This window comes from Myripristis murdjan, chromosome 17 (genome assembly GCF_902150065.1).
Source record: "Myripristis murdjan chromosome 17, fMyrMur1.1, whole genome shotgun sequence".
Classification (NCBI taxonomy): Eukaryota; Metazoa; Chordata; class Actinopteri; order Holocentriformes; family Holocentridae; genus Myripristis; species Myripristis murdjan.
The window spans coordinates 21,751,020-21,772,295 of record NC_043996.1 but is presented as its reverse complement, the minus strand read 5'-3'; the positions used below and the strand labels follow the sequence as shown (position 1 = coordinate 21,772,295).

Below are 21,276 nucleotides of genomic sequence, written 5' to 3'. Positions count from 1 at the left end.
ACAAAACACTCCGCGAAATACAGATACCTCAGAGACGTCAAAACCCATGACAAGAGTTGTATTTTACTCTTCTAAGGATATAGTGTCTTGACAGTCAACACATTAGGATAAAATCACCTGCCAAGTAAAACAAACAGGAGAGAAATCGGGAGAGAGAGGCGCAAGCAAAGGAAGCGCGCTGCCTTTGAGGACTGTTACATTTGTATCCGTTTTGTGAGTTACATTTTAACAAGTCTTTTTTTTTTTCTCTCGTAACCACGTGGGCAACAAGCAGAGTTCATGTGTGACATATACAGCCTGGACTCTCAGTGCGTGTCTCCACAATGCAACATGAGTTGGGGGATGGAGTCTGCTAACTTCTACGAGAACAAGCTGAGCGGGCTGCAGGCGGTGTGCAAGCCGGGCAGGAGTGATGCTGCGGCGGAGGACCACAACACCATGGCCGAGCTGAGCACCGCCACTGCCATGTACGACGACGAGAGCGCCATCGACTTCAGCCAGTACATAGAGTCCATGACAGCGGTGCCAAACCTGGAGCTGTGCAACGACGAGCTCTTCCTCGACCTGTTCAATACTGTGAAGCAAGAGAAGGCGGACTTCTACAGCATGCCAAACTCGGTGTCGGTATCCGGCAGCATGCAACAGCTGTCAAGCAGCGCAGGCTACGCAGCTGGGAGTCAGAAAGAGTACGAGAGGAAAGCGGAGGTTGGCTTTGACAAGGGGGTGTTCAGCGCGCCCATCAAGCAGGAGTCCGACTGGAGCGACAGCGACATGTCCTCGTCCCTGCCGTCCCAGATCGAGACCTGCGCCCAGACCTCCGTCAGCTTGCCCACGGGACAGCCGACACCCCCGACCACCCCAGAGCCCCTGTCCGCTGTCAGCTCCGCCAGCTCCTCCCCTCGGAAGATGGGGAAGGAAAGGGGGAAAAAGGCAGTTGACAGGTTCAGCCAAGAGTACCGTCAGAGGCGAGAGAGGAATAACATCGCCGTGAGGAAAAGCAGGGACAAGGCCAAGCAGCGCAACTTGGAGATGCAGCAAAAGATGATTGAACTGAGCGCGGAGAACGACAGGCTACACAAAACGATCGAGCAGCTAACCAGGGAGCTTACAGGACTGAGAGATTTCTTCAAACACCTACCCAACTCCTCCTTTGTGGGCTCGTCAAGCGCAGAGAGTCGGTGACAAAGTTAAACCTGTTGCCTCTATGAACTGAGCTTTGCAAGACATACCTCAAACAGACATTTCGTTTTACCATCTGTAACAGATGTATTTTAAGCTTAACCATAATGGCACTGGAAATATTTGACGTTGCTGCCATTTTTTGTGGGATTTTTTTTTTCTATATTAAATTATTTTACCACTGCATTTACATGTTGTTATACCTGATATGGTACGTTTTATAATTCCAAACTTTGTATGAGAGCCATCTTATACAATCTTTTATATAGTTTGTATGAAACATTTGCTTATGGAATCTATAATAAAATTGCTGAAAAGCTGTAGAATTGCCTGGTTTGTGAGTTCTCTTGGGCTTTGATGGAATAGCCCGCACATATTGTATTTTAAACTAAGTTGTTTTGTCAGGGAACTGTAGTCTCTTGAGGTCTACCTCAGGGTGCATTTTTACATTGTCCACTCATAGAAAGCATACCAAGGAAGTGCAAAACACAGTGAGTCATAAACACTTATTTTTTTATTGACAACAGTATCCATTCAGATGTGCTAAATACAGAGGTAGATGTCTTGAAACAGGCTTTCAAACCATTCAAATAAGTCTGCTTACAGCCAATGGGCAAATTGTAGAGTCACCTAAGTTGCTGAACCACATGGGCTGGTTTGACAGACGGTGCTCTAGCAGTGTCTACCCTTGGGCTGTCAACTCCTGGTCCACAGGATCACATATCATTAACACACAAACAAGACCTTGTGTTCCTCCAGCATATTCACTTCAGCACAGCCTCTGGGGCTGACGAGAGGCCTTGACAGGGGGGGCCGAACTGGGCTCGGACCAAGGCCTAGTGTGCAGATCCTTGGAGCCAGCTGAGGCCTGAGGATTGATAACACCAGCTCCTCGTGCTTACGGCCTCAGAGACAGACTTCTTCCAGGCCAATCCAGAGAGCGGGTTTCCTGGTGACGACTCTGACATAAACTGTGAGGGGGCCCACCTCCTTCCCCAGGACATTCTCTACCTCGTAACCTGGGAACTGCAGCAGATGGGCCATCAGAAACCTTGCAGTTGGCCTGCTGCACACTACAACTGCACTCAAGTTAACAATGCATTTGCTACCTAACATTTAGTACTGTTAGGCTGAAAACTCATCCTTTAAAGACACTGCTCCTTATCTCTGATCGAAAACTCTAGTTGCACACAAGAGACTACTTTTTTATAGAGCTGCAACTAAAAAATATTTGCGTTATTGATTGTTAAGTTGGTTATTTTCTCAATTAACTGATTAGTTATTTGGTCAATGAAATGCCAGTTTCTGACATTTCATGGACATCAGCGAGGAGATGGTGAAAAATGATGATCACAATTCCCCACAGCCCAAGGTGATGTCCTCAAATGTCTTGTTTTGTCCCAACCAACAGTCCACAACCAAAAAATATTTAGTTTACAATAATAGAGGCCATAGAGGCCCTTATAGAGAAAATATTCACGTTTGAGAATCTGGAATCAGAGAATTTAGAAACTTTCTTCTTAAAATTTACTCAATGCAAGTGATATATCAAAATAGTTGATGATTAATTTAATAGCTGGCAGCTAATCAATTATTTGACTTGTCATTGCGGCTGATTTTTTCCCTAGCTCTTCACTTCTACATGATGGTTTGATAGTCACAGCGATATTGCAGGGTTAGTAAGGCGCAGACCTTTGCACACCCTACCATAAGTCACTGGTGTTCCTGGTAATCTAGGAATTTAAGCTTATTCTGCACTGGCCCTGCAGAGTGATATCTAAATGACTAAAATGCACATCACAATGCATTTGCAGACTCATCATTAATCATTAAGGAGCAGGAAGATAACATTTAAGTGTTTAGGTCGTAAATTCCTTCAGCTGTATTCCAGTAATGACCTGCATGACTCAAAGCCTTTCTTCTGCACAAAGCCGGTTTTATCACTGTCAGGTGTGACATGAGCAGATGACCAGGATGTCAGAGGACATATTGACAGAGGATCAACACACACTGCAGTTCAATGAGAGGCAGGTACAGTCAGGTATTATATAACATTGGAAAGCAAACTTACCTCATTACCCTCAAATGCTGCAATGTTTAGGATGGACATAATAGTGTTTTGCTGCAGCTGTTGAAAAAAGGAAGGTGCAGCAGTTAGTGTCACTTTTATTGGTGGCCTTAACTTTGTTCATAAAATATACTATACATAAATGCTTGTTATAGAGTGACATTCTGTATAGACAGTCCAAGTAGCCAACATAAGGTATCTGAAGTCTGCAGCTGCCACTTTTTTTTTTTTTTTTTTTTTTTTTAATTCACGACACAAAAAGCAGGGGAGAGAAACAGACAACACACAGCAAAGGGCTCGGTCCAGAATCAAACCTGGGCTGCAGAGGCAATGAGTCAGCCCCAACAAGTATCACATACCCCACCAGGTGAGCTACAAGGGCACCCCCACTGGCCAGAGGTTTTATGCAGAAATACTACAAGATCTCATCGCAATTTTACCATTTCCCCCTTGCTTTCTTGATTGCAATCTCACACTATATCTGACATAAAATACTATACAGTAGAATTATGTGTAAGCAGTGCAAGTTTTTAGATTTTATTTTTCAGATACTCTTAATCTGCACAGAGGAAATGCGTCTTTTCCCTTGCTCGCCTTCCCTGCCTATCTGCAAGCACAGGGTCAGCTAGTATTCAGTGGTACTAGTCAGTGTTTTGCTCAAGGAAACTTCAGCAGGGTAGGTGCTTGCGTCTCAGGGGTTTCAAATCCAGGCCTTCCAGTTGAAGGACAATCTCTTTAATCACGACACCACCCTGGCCTCCTCCTCTTTTTATAACCACACCTTGATATTCAAAAACACAAGATTTTATCACCATTTCCTTTCCGTGCAGCTTGAACCATAGCAACTATAATGATAAGGCAGCTCGGAGAAAAATAACACGTAATTATTCCAATATTATGCGCAGATTTTTGAAGTTTGATTCACCATACAGTGCATAGCAAAAGGCGTCGGGCAGTTTGTGAAACTAAGTTTTTTCTCACCTTAACTTTCACAGTGCAGTTGCTGAGTGAAGAGCAACTCAGGAACACTTCAAGTTGGACCTTCATGCTTGGCTTTTCCACCAGTGCATTGCAAGAAACACAGTGGAAGGTTTCACTATTGGTAAAACAGACGTATGTTATTATGCTTTCTCATGATGATTAATATTCATGAATAAGCTGATCAGAAATCAAGTCTTGAGAACTTACGGTCTTTGCACTGACATCTCTAAGCGGCTGCTTCCACAGTGATTGCAGGCAGGCCAAGAGTAAGCCGTGTTCTGATCCACGCCAACTATCACCCCTGCACGCAGCAGTAAAGCCAGTTAAATTCCATGCACATTGCACTCTTCTAATTGCTTGTTATACAATTTGCTTACTATTAATATTTATTTCAGGTTATTTTAATTTGGTGAAAAAAAAACGCTGAGGCTTAACTGAAAGAAGTAAAACAAAAAAACTATACAAGATTCAAGATGCTTGTATGCATGTCTGCAGGTGTGTGTGCACGCGTAGCAGAAAGTGAGTAAGAGATAAAAGCACTCCTTGCATTTTTATCTGAGATTTTGAGCGATAAGTACAGCACAAATTTACTCCCCAAACATCATCTCACTTGACAACCAGAAAAGGCGTCCAATAAACATAATTGCAGCACCTTATATAAGATACTGGATTTTACACTGATAAAAAGTTCTTGTACATTCCAGTCTGAGCCTTTTTTCTCTGGTAGTTTCCAGAAGATACAATTCGCTTACAAGTCCAAGAAGATAATGTGTTTGTTTTATTTTTCAGCCACCTGACCAAACATGTATGGCCGGTGGGGCCAGAGCCAGGGGGCTCTCAGTACGATCTTTGCCCTCCACTGTGACATGAAGTCGACAGATGCAGATTATTATCCCATTTAGCCTGTTCTTTTCTTCCCAGCATTTGCATAATTGCAAAGACATGAAGAAAGCAAGGCAATACATCATGACAATGAGGTCTGACTGTTACTTGGCTATCACACTCATGAAATCAATTGACTTGGGATAAGGGGCAAAACTGAGCAGTTTTCTAATCTATGCTGTTAAATATTAAGTTTGCGACTCATGGGATATCATCAGTATATAGCTGTGGTGACGCTAACAAACATTAAAATGCTGGTTCTACGGCAGAGGCACTATGAAATGATGCAGTATGTCAAAATAAAAGCTCAGATGCTACTGCAGGTAGTACTGATGGTCATATTGACTACTCAAGCAATTTTTTTTACTGTAATCACTAATAATCAAGTCTAACATTTTTCACAGAACATTATGTAACCCTCGAGGGGAGGAGGCTATTTTCAATAGCCAATGACAGAGCACTTATATGAATCTACCAAATTTTCATGTGTTTGTACTTTAAAAAATTCCACACAATGACAACTCTGGGACAACTGTGAATGACAGTGCAGGGGAATGCCTTAAAGCCACATGAAGGCCTCTCGCCAAGCAACAAATCCAAAAAAACAACAAGTGGTTTTCTTCTCCAGAGAAAAAAGCACACTGGCCAAGTTCAGGAGGAATCACTTGTTATGAGGAAAGTGACATAAAAACCACAAGAATCAATGGGAAGGGAAACTGGCCTGTGAGAGTGCAGAGGGACTTGGATTTGGTTTCAGGACCCAGGGGATCGAGTCTCACAGGTTGGGGCAGGGCATTGGCCTGGGCCTGGGGCTTGGCCAGCGACTGTGAAGGTGACTCTGGTCCGTCTGTGGACTCGAGACTGCTCTCAGCTTCCACAGGGTGAATCTGCACAACGGACTGCTCCACACACAGGAGAACACCTAGAGTTTGAAATGAAATTGTGGAATTTTACTGCAAGATTAAGAGGGCAAAGTGCACTAACTATGACTGATTGAAGAGCATTAAATCAACAGGAAACAAGTTATTATGAGGTCTGGTGCATATGATTCACTAGGAATGAACAATTAAACAAGATCATCGGAATTGCAACACGGCCAAGTGTAATGCAGAAATTGTGGGAGCTGCAGTTTTTTTTGACAAAGGTAAAATGTGTGTTGCGTTGCTGTGCTACAAACTCCAGCAGACCTTATTCACAGCAGCTAATTTAACATGAAATAGCAGGGTAAACAAACAGGTTTTACCAATGACATTAATTAAGGCTCCGTTCCATTTACGTCTAACAGAGTCAGAGCCCTGGTATTGTGAAAAGGCTCTGGTGAATTTCAGTGGAACAGAAAGCTTAATTAATATCATTAGTAACACCTGTGTTTACCTGCTATTTCATATCAAAATAGCTGCTGTGAAAAAGGTCTACCGCAATATCTAACTGCAATATGATGTTTATTTTTTATTTTTTTAACCAAATCGTTGAGCCCTATAGTCCACTGTAGTGTTAAACTGTGACAAAATGGAATGAATGACAACATTACTACCATGTTCTTTGATGGCATCTCTGAATGACAAGCGACAGGCGGCAGGGGAGTTCAGTGCTTTGACGACAGAGGAAGTGAGCACACAGGAAGTGCTCACGCACAAGGCCACTGTTCGTTTCCTTGGCCCCTCGAGCTGCTCCTCCTGAAGACTGGGGTCTGTCAACACCAACCAAACCTCACTCTGGCCTACATCACTACTCTGAAATGAGTGCAAGCATGTGCAGAAGGAGGAAGGGGGGCAAGAAAAGAAACAGACAATTACCTAGAAAGAGAGTTTTAAGGAAATGCTCATAACAACAGCTTACAAAGCACAACGTGTAGTTTCATTTCTGTCTGAGATCCCCCGCCCTCCAAAAGAATGAGGTGATCGCTCATTTAAAATATTGGACTCAATACAAAGATTACAACACTGACACACAAAAAAGTGCGAGTGCACTGCAGTCGTGCAGGAAGGCGGCAAAGTCCAGTGTTTTGTTCTGAGCTGATATCTCGTCCTGGTCAAAGTGTAAAGGTTTCACCAATCAGTGGTGAAGAACACCCGGGCCCCACATAGTCTGTTATACATACAGTGATATGAAAGCTGGACTCTACGTAAGCACTGACCCTTATCAGTATGTCAGTTCAAATGTCATGAAGATGATGACCGTTCAGAGCACGTGTTGTTAATTCACCTCTTTTAACAAAAGTAGAACTACAGCAGCAAAAAAAAAAAAAAAAAAAGAAAAATGGCATAAAAATGAATGAATAATAAAAAAAAATGAATACCTGCATTCTCTTGTATATAACAGTGGCGACAAAACTGCAGCGGTGACTTTTGAGGTCACTCTGAAACAGAAATACATTTGCATTAGTCACCAACAGGTTTACAGAATGGCCATGAGTACCACAACCTCCAGACATACCAGAAAAAATTTCCAGTTGTGTGTGTGTGTGTGTGTGTGCAAGAGACAGTTCACCTGCAGTATATCTCTTAAGTTTTGTTTTGTGGGGGGAAGGTAGAGTGGGGATACGGCCTGTTCCTCTACAGGCTCCACAGAGCTCTCTTGTCCAGACAGCAGATAGCAGAAACTGGGAGCCGGCCCTGGAGGTCTGGTCTCCTGCAATACAGGAGAGCTGTAAAAAGCATCACCCTACAGTGAAGAAATTATAAGACCTAAATTCCTTAAGCATATTAAACTTTCAGCAGACTGCTGATTACGTCTCTGAAATACGCCGATTTTCACAGACTTCCTTACACTCTTCATCACGTGAAAAGTATTGATTTGAAACTCGCCCACATTTTCTGAACATGTGCAGGATGGTGAATATCAATTTTCTTGCAGAAATCGGCTGGAATTTAAAACAACTGCAGATGGAAATGATATTCTCTATTAGGGCTGCACGATATTGGGGGAAAAAAAACTGACATTGCAATATTGTTTTTTTTTTTTTTTTTTTCCCAAGCGCACCCCTCCACCAGACTACAAAGCAAACTGACTGCTATGCATGCAGAGCCTGCGTGTCACTTGCAACAAACTGTGTATCCAACAACCCATAAAACAAATTTTTACCTAATGTATCAAGCAGCAAAAAAAATGTAGCATGACGTGTTTGAGTTAATTTGCATGTTTGAGTTAACTATTGCACATGTGCATATCACAATGTCGCTGCTAATACAACATATTGTGCAGCCCTGTCCGCTGTTCAAACCAGTTACATTCTGATTATACAAATGTGAACATATCCTGAAATCGAGGCGTGGCCTGGTGAAGAGCCACAGAGAAATGGCCTGATTTCTGCTTCAGTTACTGAGAACTTACTGAACTAGGTGTGTTTCCATGCACTCGAAGGGGCATCACTGGGGGCCAGAGACTGTCTATCAAGCTGAAAAGCCTGGTGCACCTAAGAAAGAGAAAGAGAGAGGGAGAATGAGGAAGAAGAAAAAGTGAGCAAGGAGTGAGGCATTGAGGAGGGGAAGGAAAGAGAAACTAAGGAACCAGAGACACAAATGGGAAGATATATTGCTTTCACAGCTAGTTTCACTTCCATTGAAACACAAATCTGTTAAGACAGCTCCTTTAATGTTACTTAGAATTAACAGGGAGCATGCTCAGGCTGGTACAGCAGATACACACAAACAGTTTTTGACATGTGCGTTAATTTAGTGAAGGGTGGGGCACAGTTCCCAATGTGTAAATCATAGTATCACTGTGGTACAAAAATAATGATGTTAAAAAAAAAAAAAACAAGAACAAGCAACTAGTACTAGTAAACAAGTACAAGTAACTTTAATAGCTACACTCATTATGCTTGATTTGTTGGTTGGGTTTGCTGTTTAATCTGACACTCAATGTAAAATTTGAGAAATAAGTTAAGCTCTTCCTCAACCAAGTCCTCCATGTGTGGCATAAGAAATAAACCCCAGATTTTGCTGAAATATGTAAAAAATACAATGTCCTATACTTCAATAAGACAAAAACAGACTATTTATAGACGTACGAGACTTGACTGAAATACTTAAATCCCATGGGTTTGCAAGTGTTTATCAAGAACAAACATAATCTTTCTAAATGGCCATCAGGAGGGGTCATAGCTGCAGTAAGTAACACTATTGGGGATAAGTGTGTGCAGAAAATGGCCCACTGTGACGCTTCTGTGTGTGTAAAAATCACCTGAAATATAATGAAATACGAGAAAGACTTGGTGCTCCTGGCAGTTTATATCCCACTATAATAGAGTAGATACTCCAATATTGGTATGTTTGATGATCTAACACAAGCTATCCTTGACCTTTTGACCAGCACCTGGGTATTATATTTAACTACAATGGTTCATTGAAAATTGCCGCTGAATAACTTTGTAAACAGGCCTCTGGAGCTGTGTGTGCTTTACTGTGTAAGTGTAGGAAGTTTGATTTACCACTAGATATTAGACTAGAGCTTTTTGACAGGCTTCTGATACCAGCTATGTTGTATGCATGCGAAGTATGTGGCGTTGAGAAGACAGCCATTTTAGAGAGGTTACCTCTGAAATTCTTACTGGTAATTGGAGGAGTTTGTTGAATGGGAAGGAAACTAAGCTCAGCCGGGAAATGTGTAATTGTTTATTCAATTTGTATATCTCCGGAACAACTATATCACCATAGATGACCTTTGTTCAGCAAACATTAGATGAATGTAAGTCTCTCCTACCTTTGGTTGGATGAGAGGTGTGATAATATCAATTGGCTGAGGCTAGCAGTGGAGCAGAGGTTGAAAGACCAATTTTTGCAGAAGTGGCAATGTGGCATCATGTGATTTGTACTGCGAATTTAAAGAACACTTTAAATTTAAAAAGTATCTACTTTGTGAGAAAAGAAGGTATGGCTAGGGTATTTGTAATTTTAAAGTTTTGAATGACAGAACACCTAAAAATAACAGGAAGACATGAAGGTCTGGAAAGGAATAAAAGGTTTTGTAATTTATGTAATGACAACTGCCTGGGGGACGGATATCATGTTTTGTTTGAATGTAAAGACATAATCATTGTAGAGAATAGTGAGATGTACCTGCCAAAATACCTGCAAACCCTCTGTCAATGTTTAAACTCATATCATTATTACAGACAGATACAATAAAACGAGGAACATTTATAAACAAAGTGCCTTTTTGAGCAATGTTAATGTTTAATGTTTATCCTGGTCGTTTACTACCGTACTGTTGTTTTGTTTCAAGTTTGTACTCCATATTATGATGTGCTGTCTAGAGTAAAAGAATCTGAATCTGAAACTCAGCTTCTAAGAAATGTGTGTTTGAGTTTTGGGTGGCCAGTCACAGTTACTAATTCATCTTCTTGGGTACTGTCAGTCAGTCAGTGGTTAACAACCTGTTAGTCAGCCTTTAATCACAGGGTTCCTTTGTCTGGAACTGGTTCTGCAGCCCATTCAGGTCCAGTGAGGCCAGCTCAAGGATGAGCTCACTCACAGCAACAACAAACTAACAGGACTCATTCACCTCAATGTCACTTTGATACTGAGCTTCTACACTTGGTATGAGCAAATGGTAATGTCCCTTTGTGATACTACAACTTTAACGCACAGCTTTGCGGTAGCTGAGACAGAGAACAGTCAGTATATATCAGATAGAAACACACTATTGTAAGCAATAAAGATCCCCAAATGTAGTGTTGTCAGTGGTGGAAAAACAAAGAAAATCAATGCACTGCTCTTCAATATAGAATTTTCAAGCATTGCAAAAAAATTGATTTATAAGGTGGCTGGGGCTTTATATGCCATGCACTCTGTGCAATATGCAAGGATTCACTTTGTCCTTCACAGAGTTTCAGTTAAGACTTTTTGCCTGTGACAGTTTTCTCTGCATGTTTGACGCTTTGTTACACTATTAATACAGTTTCCATATTGGCAAAATTCCTATTTCTCACTAAATCATTATAATAGATAAGCTGTGGATCAATCCTTACAGGGAAAGCTTGTTTTCTAATTAGCTGGCAAAAATCCAAGACTAGGCTAATGTTCTTTTGAAAGCAGCTCCCTCAGATATTGGTGTAAAACTGGCCACACAGGTGTTGGGGTGGCTGACGATAAGCAAGTTCTTCTGAAAATTACTCCCCAAAAGACTGACACTGCCAAGGTTTGGGTTTCACTGAGTATTTATCATATGCCTAGATATCCAACAGGTGCTATTTCTAACAAACTGGAGGGAAGAGAAGGAATGTCTGATTTAACCGAGCCAACTCCACGTGTTTTGCACTTTGCACTTATAATATGGCAGCTTATGTGCTATTCCTGAATATGCACCATCCATCATAATCTGATCACAGACAAGCTCCAGAGAAATTATAGACTGTCTGGTATGGAGAATACCGAGGATGTAAACATACCCCAAGCAGGTCTCTAAATGTCCTCATGCCAGTTCTTCTAACTGCTGCTAATCTGGGATCCTGACTATGGAAACTCACAAGGGACTCGCAGCGTGCACCTCAGTATCACTTTACATGTAAACACAGTGGCACTGGGGACACGGCAGCACAATCAGGCCTTATATGATTTGCAGAAATTAAAATTTCTATCCATTGTGAAGATATTGCAACGATGCTTGTTAAATGCATGAGAGGATTACAATGGGAATCTCGCTGTGGTTTATCATTTGGAGGGGATCCATAAATAAGGCACTGAAGCTCATATCTACACCTGTTTGATGATTTAGCCTTAGGCTCAGAGCTTCCATAGCCTACAGCTGTTTTACTGGTGTTTCATATCAGGAGCTGGCTATCGCAGGCATTTACCCAGGGCTGTTGTCCCAGATGGCCAAGGAGCTAGATTAGATAACTTAACCTATCACAGAAATCCCTATCGCAAATATAGTATGCCAAGGCAAGTGGCAATAGCTGTGGGTTGAAGTTTAATCATGGCTGTGAATTGAAAACCAGGTGAAAAGCCATCCAGGGGTGGCTGGCGGCAGGCAGAGTGCAAAGGAGCGTTTGTGTCTCACCTTTCCCGAGTGACCCGCTGCACCACTTTAATACTTCTCAGCAGGCAGGCCTTCCCCTGCCACTTCTGGCTGTAGTGGTGAAGGCTGTCCTCGCAAGGCAGGAGGGGGAGCTGGACCACACTGAACATGCCATAGCCATCCTGGACAAGCACACAGAGTCTGGAGGAAAACAAAAACAAGAAACAAAACATCACATGCAGAGACAGACCACACCGATTTCATTCACAACGGTATCGTTAAATCTTTATGGGGATGAAACATAACAGAAGGAAAATGATCGTCATACATTGTTACTAGTTACACGCTGGAAACACTGTGAAAAGGTCCGGTATTGACATTTTGAAGTGTTAATGGCTGGTGGCTGGTTTGACAGGCTGCTGCTGACAGAGAAGACCTTTGGCCTACAAAGCTGTGAGGCACTTCACTAAACTGTATCCTTGTACTCTGCTGCTCCCAGTGAGCAAAAAACTGTAACTGCTATAGGCTACAGTGGCAGAGCCGTTCAAGCCCAGACATAGCCCCAATACCAGCCCTGAGAATAAACAGCAGAGTTCATATCCCCTGGTTAGACGAGCAACGGCCAGGAGAGGAAAGGGGAAAGAAAAGAAAAACACAGGGAAGAGAAGAGGGAGGTGGCCTGTGGACGTGCACATTATGCATGTGCATGCATGCACACGCCCCAGACTTTGGAAGATTTTGAGCCTGTTTTCAACCACCTGATTGAGCCTATAAATGGCTTCTGTTGGTAAACATGGGGTCTGTCTCGGTTTATTTTGAGGAACCTGGAAATAGATACCTAAACAACATTCTTGACATTACTTTGGTGGGGTAGGTCAATGTATTTACAGAGACATTATTCCCAGTTGTTTGTTTAATTCACAATCCCAAATCAGGCCTGTGTCACATATTGGTAAAACAACAAATGCTTCACTGAAAAAAAATTAGAAGAGTTCACTCAGTAGAGTACAGATCTCCACCAGTGTGAAGTCTTACCTTGGCGTGCAAATCTGGGCAGGAACAACTCCAAAACCCACTTAATAAACACATTTTTCCGACTACCGGGAAACAATATCTCCCTATATCTCCCCTTCTCCGGTGCTTAGAAAGTGAAAAAAAAAAACAGCTGAAGAATCAGCACACAGCTGCAATATATTTTTCAATGGTTTGAATCACCAAACCTTGAGAGACCCTCGATCACACAGCCATAACTGTGCACAAAAAATATTAGGCTTCGGGGCAGCGTGGCTCAGGCGGTAGACCGGTCGTCTGGTAATCAGAGGGTTCCCAGTTTGATCCCAAGTTCCTCCAGAGTGTGTCGAAGTGTCCTTGAGCAAGACACTGAACCCCTCACCACTTCTGATGGACAGCTTGGCACTTTGCATGCTAATCTCTGCCATCAGTGTGTGAATGTGTGTGTGAATGGGTGAATGTGAGGCAAACATTGTAAAGCGCTTTGAGTGGTCAGTAGACTAGAAAAGCGCTATAGAAATGCAGTACATTTACCATTTTATCATTTATTAGGCTTACAGGGTCAGTAGTATGAGATATTAGCTCCAGACAGATACATGCATACACTGACAGATACACACAACCAAACACATGATCCCCTCCAGGCTGCTTCCTGGCGGAAATAATAAAGCACTGGCAATGTAACAGCACACAACATTTTCTACTAATTTCAAGCTATTTCTTATGGACCTGTAAACAATGAAGTACACAGACTGAAACAGAGTGAACAAGCCCCAGCGCATCTTACATGAATGGTATTCATCACATCAAAGAGCAATCATTTAGTGACATGATGACCACCTTGTCAGACAAGTAAATGCCTCAGGGAAACTGAATTCTGGAGCAGAAAATACTGCCACAGGCATAATAATTGGTAATGTTGGAATGAGTAATGCTGTATAGTAATGCTAGAATCAAATAAATAGATTATCTGTATCCATTAGGCAAGAAAATTGCTACACTTGCTACACACTGAATGATATTTCAAGTCACAGACCTTTTTCACAGCAGCCATTCTGACAATAAATAACACGGTGAACACAGATGATGCTAATGACTATAAGATTCGGCTCCATTTAGATCTCACAGAGCCATGGCCCTGGTCTTGGGCATGCCGGCACACTGGGAAGGCTCTGCTACACTGAAATGCAACTGAATGGTCAACTTAATGTCATCAATAACACCTGTCTTTGTCCAACTATTTCATGTCTGAATGACTGCTGTGAAAAAGGTTTATTGACTTCACTGTTATAGATAATTTAAGCATGTCTGACCCCACACAGTTTGGGAAAACACTGGGTAAATCGAAGGAAGCTTACATCCACTGCAGTACTTGTATGTTATCAAATGGTACTGAACAATATTGGGCAAAACAAAAAAAAAAACAAACACCCTCTGACATGGTAGAAATATAAACTCTAGCTCTTGCTCACACCAGTCACTGCTTGAGTCAAATCTGATGGTGAGAACTACTACTTTCACTTTTTTCCTTGGAACAGAGGAACCTGTTTGAACTTGAAAACTTGATATCTGATAGGGAACTTGACAGATAGAGTGGAGCGAAAAGGCTGAGGAGACTCATGGTAGTGCCAGTTTGACATAAACAACCACCCCTTAACTGCCTCCCCATTCAGCCTCTCTTTTTAGCCATTCACAGCCCCACTTCCTCAAACTGCGACCCTCACTCCTCAAAACCTTGCGCTATTGGCCGGTTTCAGTCACAGGCTGATTTGAGGAATTTGTTATTGTGAGCAATCACAAAATTCTCAGCAGCTCGGGGGTTCTTCCAGGAACTGCAATCCACTGAGCCTGTCCAAACACACACACGTCCTCCTTCACGCATAGAAACACAGTGTGCGCATGCAAGCCCATGCACATGCACATTACTTGGCACCGAACTAAGTAAGCGACCCACACATGAAGAACACAGCAGAGAGGCCTCATTGGCAGGGGACGCACAGGCGGGATTCCTTCCTATGTGCTGTCCACCAATCAGTGCCGGGAGAGTGATAAACATGGTTGTAACAGGATCCTTGCAGCACATTGTGTTCCCTCTACAGCAAGAAAAAAGCTAGCCTCTCCTCACTCCCTGCAAACAGTTAATCTTCTTGTTTATTCGATTCTGAATTTACGGGAACTTAACATCTTCTTCAGGCATAAATATCATACTGGCCTCTCTCCCCTGTGTATATTAACAAGGAGGCTAAACAACAAAAGGATCAAATGAGTATGCTGACCAGGGGAGTGAGTCATAGGGATTGGGGACAAGACATGAGAGGTACAAACTGTGCTTGTCTTTAAACTGAATGGGGCCAGTGGGCTACGAAGTAAAATACATTCTTTGCCAGAGTAGGCATGGATCTTGGAAAAGTACTTTCAGGAATACAATAAACTAGAAGATCTTATTTTTCTCATGTGTGTCTCATGACAAAGGACAGAGCTGTTCAAACCAAGACTTTCCTGAAAAAAAAAAAAAAAAAAAAAGCTTAACTGATACTGCTTCTAGTGCATTAGAAAAATAAACTAGAGGGTCAAAATTCATTCTATAAAAGGACTGACAGGCGATAAAATGATAGATTAAAAATCCCAATATATGTCATGCTGGACAATGTTCAAATCAAGTAATCACTATATGTTGGCAGGCAGGGTCACCCACATATTCACTTTCAACTCTTTGAGTCCTCGTGATCACCTCCTAACCTCTAGCCCTCCTCCACCCCTCCACCACCACTGATCCTGCTGAATCTGGCTGAGTGAGGTTGGATGGAGGGAGGGACGGGTAAAACCGTTTCCGGTCAGAGGGCGGCGTTTGTTTACCAGCTGCAGGAAAGGCATGGCAGGAGCGAGCATCATATTACACCCTATGCTCGTTTAGTCAGCTGACCAAGGCTCTCCTCTCTTCACGATTCTCTTCCCCACCACGTGCCCTGCAGGCCCCTCCATCCCATCCCACCCTGAAAAAACCAACACTTTTCTTTTATTACTCAGCACAGGACAAAAACAACAGGCCTGGGGAGGGCCAGGCAACTAAAGGTCATTCTTGCTGGCAAGGCCTCACATACAGTCTTTGCTGATTCATTAACCACAACAAGACCACTCCAGTGAACTCCCAAGTCACTTCAATAACACAGGCAGCTTTGCATACTGAAATTCTCACTGCAAAACCCCCTCCAGGAATACCATAGCTTTAAATAACTATTACATTTTTTGTTGAAAGGTGATTGAATTGTTTATCAACCACAAGAGAGAGTACTAATCACTTGTTTTTCAATTCATTTTATAATTGTAATATAATTAAAATACCATTTCAAATAAAAGCCAATCACATTCTTTTTCGATGACATCTTTTATTAATTCAAGGTATAGGCTAGGTTCCACCCTCAGATCAGATAACCAAAGCTAAAACAAATCTGATCCCACTCCACACAGCCACACATTTTAGTAATGTGTGAAATGTAGCATCCAATTCAAAGATATTTTTCTTAAGAGCATTAAAGTAAAGAGGTCCCACAAACTGGTGCCACCCCGTGGACTATGAATGGGCACCAGTTCAGCTCTGGCCTGCTGGTGCATGAGTTTCAGAAAACATCATGCTGTCTTTCCTGAGAATTGGCCTGGATCACTCACTGAGGAGCTGGATTCAATTAGAAATGTTTGTGTCCTTTGTCAAGCAATGCCATATGGCTGGAGACAGTGTGAGCACTTTGTGGGGCCTGCTGCTCCGTAAACAATAGCTTGACTACTGAGGCACATTGTGCCACCAAGGAGAGGCATGTAAGCCCTGAGACCAAGGAAACCAGCATGCAATTTCTACAGAAAGAACAATTTACAATGTGGTAGAGAGGCATACATAGCAGATGTTGCATGTTGCAATTTTTGTAATTTTTTTCCAACCTCTTCTGACATGCAGTGACAGGCCACAGGCCTCACTGGGCTGCCTGTAAAATCAGATACCAACTCATCTAATAGTACCTGGTTTTGCCTTTCTCCACAGGATGAGCTGAGGAGGGCTTGGAAGGAACTCTGGGCTTGAGCATGGAGCCAGCAGGGGAGTCAGACACAGGGATGGAGTAAACCCTTTGGACCACTACCTCCACATCCTGCCCCACAGAGCCGGCCTGGCCCAGGCTCTCGATAGCTTCCAGGAGAGACTGACGGCATCTGCTCATCACACCTGGGGCTCCGAGACTGAAGAGAGCAGGGGCAGAAACCTAGTTGGAGAAAGTTAGGAAAACAAGCCAATATATTATTTTATACATTTTAATACTGATTCAACTACAGTGCCATTACCTAAAGCCCCACCAAATATGTTATTAGTGTATGGCAACTGACCCAGTTTTGCATCAATGGCTGATGACACAGAACTCTATTAGCAAAACCCACTTACACACGTACTCTATGAGAAACCCCATTAAGACGTCTCATTTAATCTGATATTGAAGAACTTAGGGTGTAAACATTTTGACTCTTTTAACTTTTTGGCATATGCAGTCCATCTAAACTCAGACTTGCAAAGCATTATGGGTAAATTTTGACATCAACAAAACAATGGCAATAAGGTGAGTGATACCTTCACTCACTATTAAAATCGTCATATCTTTCCTCTGTATTACAAGTTAACCTACTGCAAAAAGCGGAATGGTGTCGGTTGTGGCAGCATCTTTCTCATATTTTTTTCTACACCACTGGAAGACAGCAGGAAGATTTAATCACAGGGTATCAGCGGTACTTCTAAACACCTTGACCTGAATCAGACTTTAACTTGTGTGGCCAATAGCCAGAGTGTGTGTAAATAATTTACTGGACTGAAGATGTTTTTCACCCTCAACTGTGACAAACAGTGACAAACAGTGACAAACAGTGAGTTCTTGAGACAATGACTGATAGCATGTGAGGTTGACATTTATTAGGAGGCTCTTAAAAAAAAAAAAAAAAAAAAAAAAGAACCCTTTTTCCATTATTATAAGCTTTTTTATTATAAGCTTACTGTGCATGTTCATAGCAAACTTTTCAAGAATCCATGTGAACAGATCTAAGATCCAACACATCCTTTCAATGAGGATTCAATGTTCATTTTAATGATGTAAATGCAGACACACCTGTTTGGCAGTGGCCTCCTCCTCCTCTGTGATGTTGTACCCCTCCAGCAGTCCAAATATTTTAGCCAACGAGTATGGCAGGCTCTTCTCTGCCGGGAGAACGGCTCTAGGAATGGATACGTTGTCTAGTTTGGAAGCGGAGTAGACCTTCTGGCTGAAGTGTGTGTTCAAAATAATGGTGCAGTTGTCACCTTCTATAGAAAGACTTTGCCTGCGAATACAAAAGGTTGATCAATTTGAAATTCATAATTTAACAGGCGATTTGGAAATGCTGATGTGATTGTGATCTGTGCCCCGCTGTCGCATATCACACCTTCAACCACATCCCTAGTCTGCAGTTTTAATATGAAATGTTATGACATGGTGAAAAGAATTGCGACCATCATGGAATTTAGCATCTTTAAGGCGCTGGAAAATGATAAACAGTGGTTTGTGATGTGATTGTGTTGACATAACGGATGTAAAAATTCAGACTTCACACTAAATGGAATAGGTTGTTGCACAAACCTAGGGGGGCTGGTAGAACACTTAAGGCTGTTTGAATGTCAAACACAGATAAGGTACCACCTCCACAGGTCTATTGACTACGTGCTGCCAAGCATAGATTACAGGTTCAAGTGGGTTAAGCTCTTCCGTGGCAAGTGAAAATATACAACATACACATGTCATCTTTCACTGATATAAAGGATGCATTTTCCAAGTAACTGCGGTTCTGTAAAGGCCACACCTTGCTCAAAAGCGCATATCCTGATCAAAAACGCTTTCCAAACGGGCACCCACCCGTGGAAAAACACTAAAAAACTCTCGTCACATACAAACGTGAACTGTCGCTCGTGAAAAAGCCTATACAAACTATATAAACAATGTGCAGCATAAATGGCAGTTTGTGCCATTCTTTTATTTCAGTATTATCAGTTTTGATTTCAATAATCTAAGTGTGCCAGGAAAGAGAACCAGCATTAAACCAGAAACATCTCGGCTTGGCAGTGCTCTCAAGCACTGTCAAACAGCTAATCCAGCCAAAAAAAACACACCTGAATGGTACTCAGCCTGAGAATTTGAAAACCAGCCAGGTAATTAGAAGGCATATTGTTTTGCGGCGAGTCTGAGCTATGACTGTTTTTTTTCCCCTTCATGTGACATAGATAATAATATGATGGCTTATCACTGACTCAGAGCCAAGTGCAGTCTCTGTGGCTGGAGCTACTGTACGCGCCACAACTTGTTTCTGACCTGTGGCATCACAGCTAAACCAGAGTAATTAAACAGTCTGAGATAAAAGAAATAAAAGTTGATTGAGATTGAGAAAAAAAAACAGGGGAAAAAAATACCTCCTTACACCCAGTAACCTTATTATTTATATAATGAGACAATATTTATGATAATGCAACAAAAATAAGGAGATTTTCTGGTAGATGTTGGTCCTAGCCTTACTTGTGTATCGCACGTATTGAGAATGTGTGGTACACAAGTAATGCAGTCAAATAATAGCAATGGCAGAGGGCAAGATTATACATTAACCACTGAATATTTGTGGTATATTTGCTTTATCATTCTAGTGCACATGCCCATAAATCACCCTCCCACTCTGAACAGCTTCTGAAACAAATATCATATTTAAGAATGGACGTCTACGTGAACTGAACCAGAGAAGACATTGACTTCTGCTCCCAGTGAAAAACCCACAGGAGGTATTTAGTGTGACTTTATACTGCTAGTGCTCTGCATTTCAGAGGGAAAGTTACCTTGCAGAGTAAGCTTTTACATGCAAAATATAAAAAAATGACATGTGGTTAAGAGTTGGAACAGGAAATGGTGTAATTAGACCTATTTCGTTAAAATATTTCATCTGTTTATGCATCAATAATTTAACACTGAAAGAAGCCAATGTACACAATGACTACCTTTACTTTTTATCCTTAAGTACATTTTATAGCCAACACTTTTTATACTAAGCAGAATTACAATGCAGAACTTTTTCTTTTCTAGGAGTATTTTTCCATTACTGTTTTACTTCAGAACAGGATTTGATTCGTTTTTCCCATCAGGGCTGGGAACTGAAAATATTTATCAGCCCAAAATCTGAGCAGAAGCCAACAATCAGTAAAAGCCAAAACTTTGACGGAAGTGGAGCAGAACGTACTGTTACAGAGAACAGGTAAAACACTAGCACAGGAAACGTGACCCCATTGTGAACAGGTGAGTGGGCAGCTGTCATCATCGTTAGACAGGTAGCTGTTCTAAGGAGTGGCCCGGCTGCTGGCGTCACAGATCGTAAGTGAATAGTGCCTGCAGGTATTTCCGCTGCCGCCTTGGCCCACTCACACAAGGAGTGGGAGGTGGGAGGAGCCACCCAACCCACTCAGTGCAAGGAATATGGGGGAGGCAACCATTCAAGTGTCACACAGGAAACTGACAGGAGGAATTTTACCAGACACTCTGAATTCCGTGTTTTTCCATTTCCACCTGTCCTGCTGCGGCAGACTGAATATCTCTGAGCAGGATGTTAAGCTTGATTTCATCACTTTTTTCTTTCCGCTTATGATTGATTCTTAATTTTAAATGAATCAATGAGGTGCATTAATACACACACAAACAGGGTTTAAGGCAATGTATTTAAATTAAAAACACTGCCTTGAAAGAGTAAGGGGTTTGGGGGTGGGATCAGCTCTCCTCTGCTCACTTGTGTTTTCAGGAATTAAATACAACTGTGAGAAAGAGTGGCTAAGATGATACAATGATTCTCTCAAACGCCATGTGTTTTCAATCCCGTCCTCTGGCTCCCTCCACACTCCATTCCCAAATGCTCCAGAAAATAATCCTACTGTGTTTTTCCCCGGCTTGCTGGAAATGACCTAACTACTGCCAGGAAGAGGAATGTGAAGCATTCCCTGGAGCTGTTCATGACGTCAGAGCACTGAGGAGGCCCCTGTGCTTCCGCCAGCCTGGATATTCCAGAGCACACTCAACCCAAACTCCCAACAGCTGGAGTCAACTGCTGCCTCGCTTGCCCTCCCAAACAAGCCCCACAAAACACACACACACACACACACACAC

The 21,276-nt window shown here is 42.2% G+C and overlaps 2 protein-coding genes across 2 annotated transcripts in view; one reads left to right on the top strand and one right to left on the bottom strand.

Annotated features, from left to right (window-relative positions):
- The first annotated feature begins 25 nt into the window (after positions 1-25).
- Positions 26-1,497, top strand: cebpd (CCAAT enhancer binding protein delta). Its single transcript, XM_030075459.1, has one exon. The coding sequence runs from the start codon at positions 280-282 to the stop codon at positions 1,180-1,182; it is 903 nt and encodes a 300-aa protein (XP_029931319.1). The 5' UTR covers positions 26-279; the 3' UTR covers positions 1,183-1,497.
- Positions 1,498-1,675: 178 nt separating this feature from the next.
- The window catches only part of spidr (scaffold protein involved in DNA repair), a 29,767-nt gene continuing 10,166 nt past the window's right edge, over positions 1,676-21,276 (bottom strand). Inside the window, exons 9-20 of the mRNA XM_030075005.1 lie at positions 18,220-18,430; positions 17,093-17,331; positions 12,113-12,271; positions 8,444-8,525; positions 7,601-7,741; positions 7,410-7,469; positions 6,645-6,843; positions 5,832-6,032; positions 4,436-4,529; positions 4,229-4,343; positions 3,251-3,307; positions 1,676-2,205 (exon numbers count right to left, since the gene is read on the bottom strand). Of these exons, the coding sequence (XP_029930865.1) occupies positions 2,086-2,205; positions 3,251-3,307; positions 4,229-4,343; positions 4,436-4,529; positions 5,832-6,032; positions 6,645-6,843; positions 7,410-7,469; positions 7,601-7,741; positions 8,444-8,525; positions 12,113-12,271; positions 17,093-17,331; positions 18,220-18,430 (1,678 nt within the window). The 3' untranslated portion in view covers positions 1,676-2,085. The remainder of the gene's footprint in view (positions 2,206-3,250; positions 3,308-4,228; positions 4,344-4,435; positions 4,530-5,831; positions 6,033-6,644; positions 6,844-7,409; positions 7,470-7,600; positions 7,742-8,443; positions 8,526-12,112; positions 12,272-17,092; positions 17,332-18,219; positions 18,431-21,276) is intronic.

Excerpts from the sequence above, each read along its gene's own strand:
- cebpd (XM_030075459.1), top strand. The coding sequence starts at position 280 with ATGTGTGACATATACAGCCTGGACTCTCAGTGCGTGTCTCCACAATGC.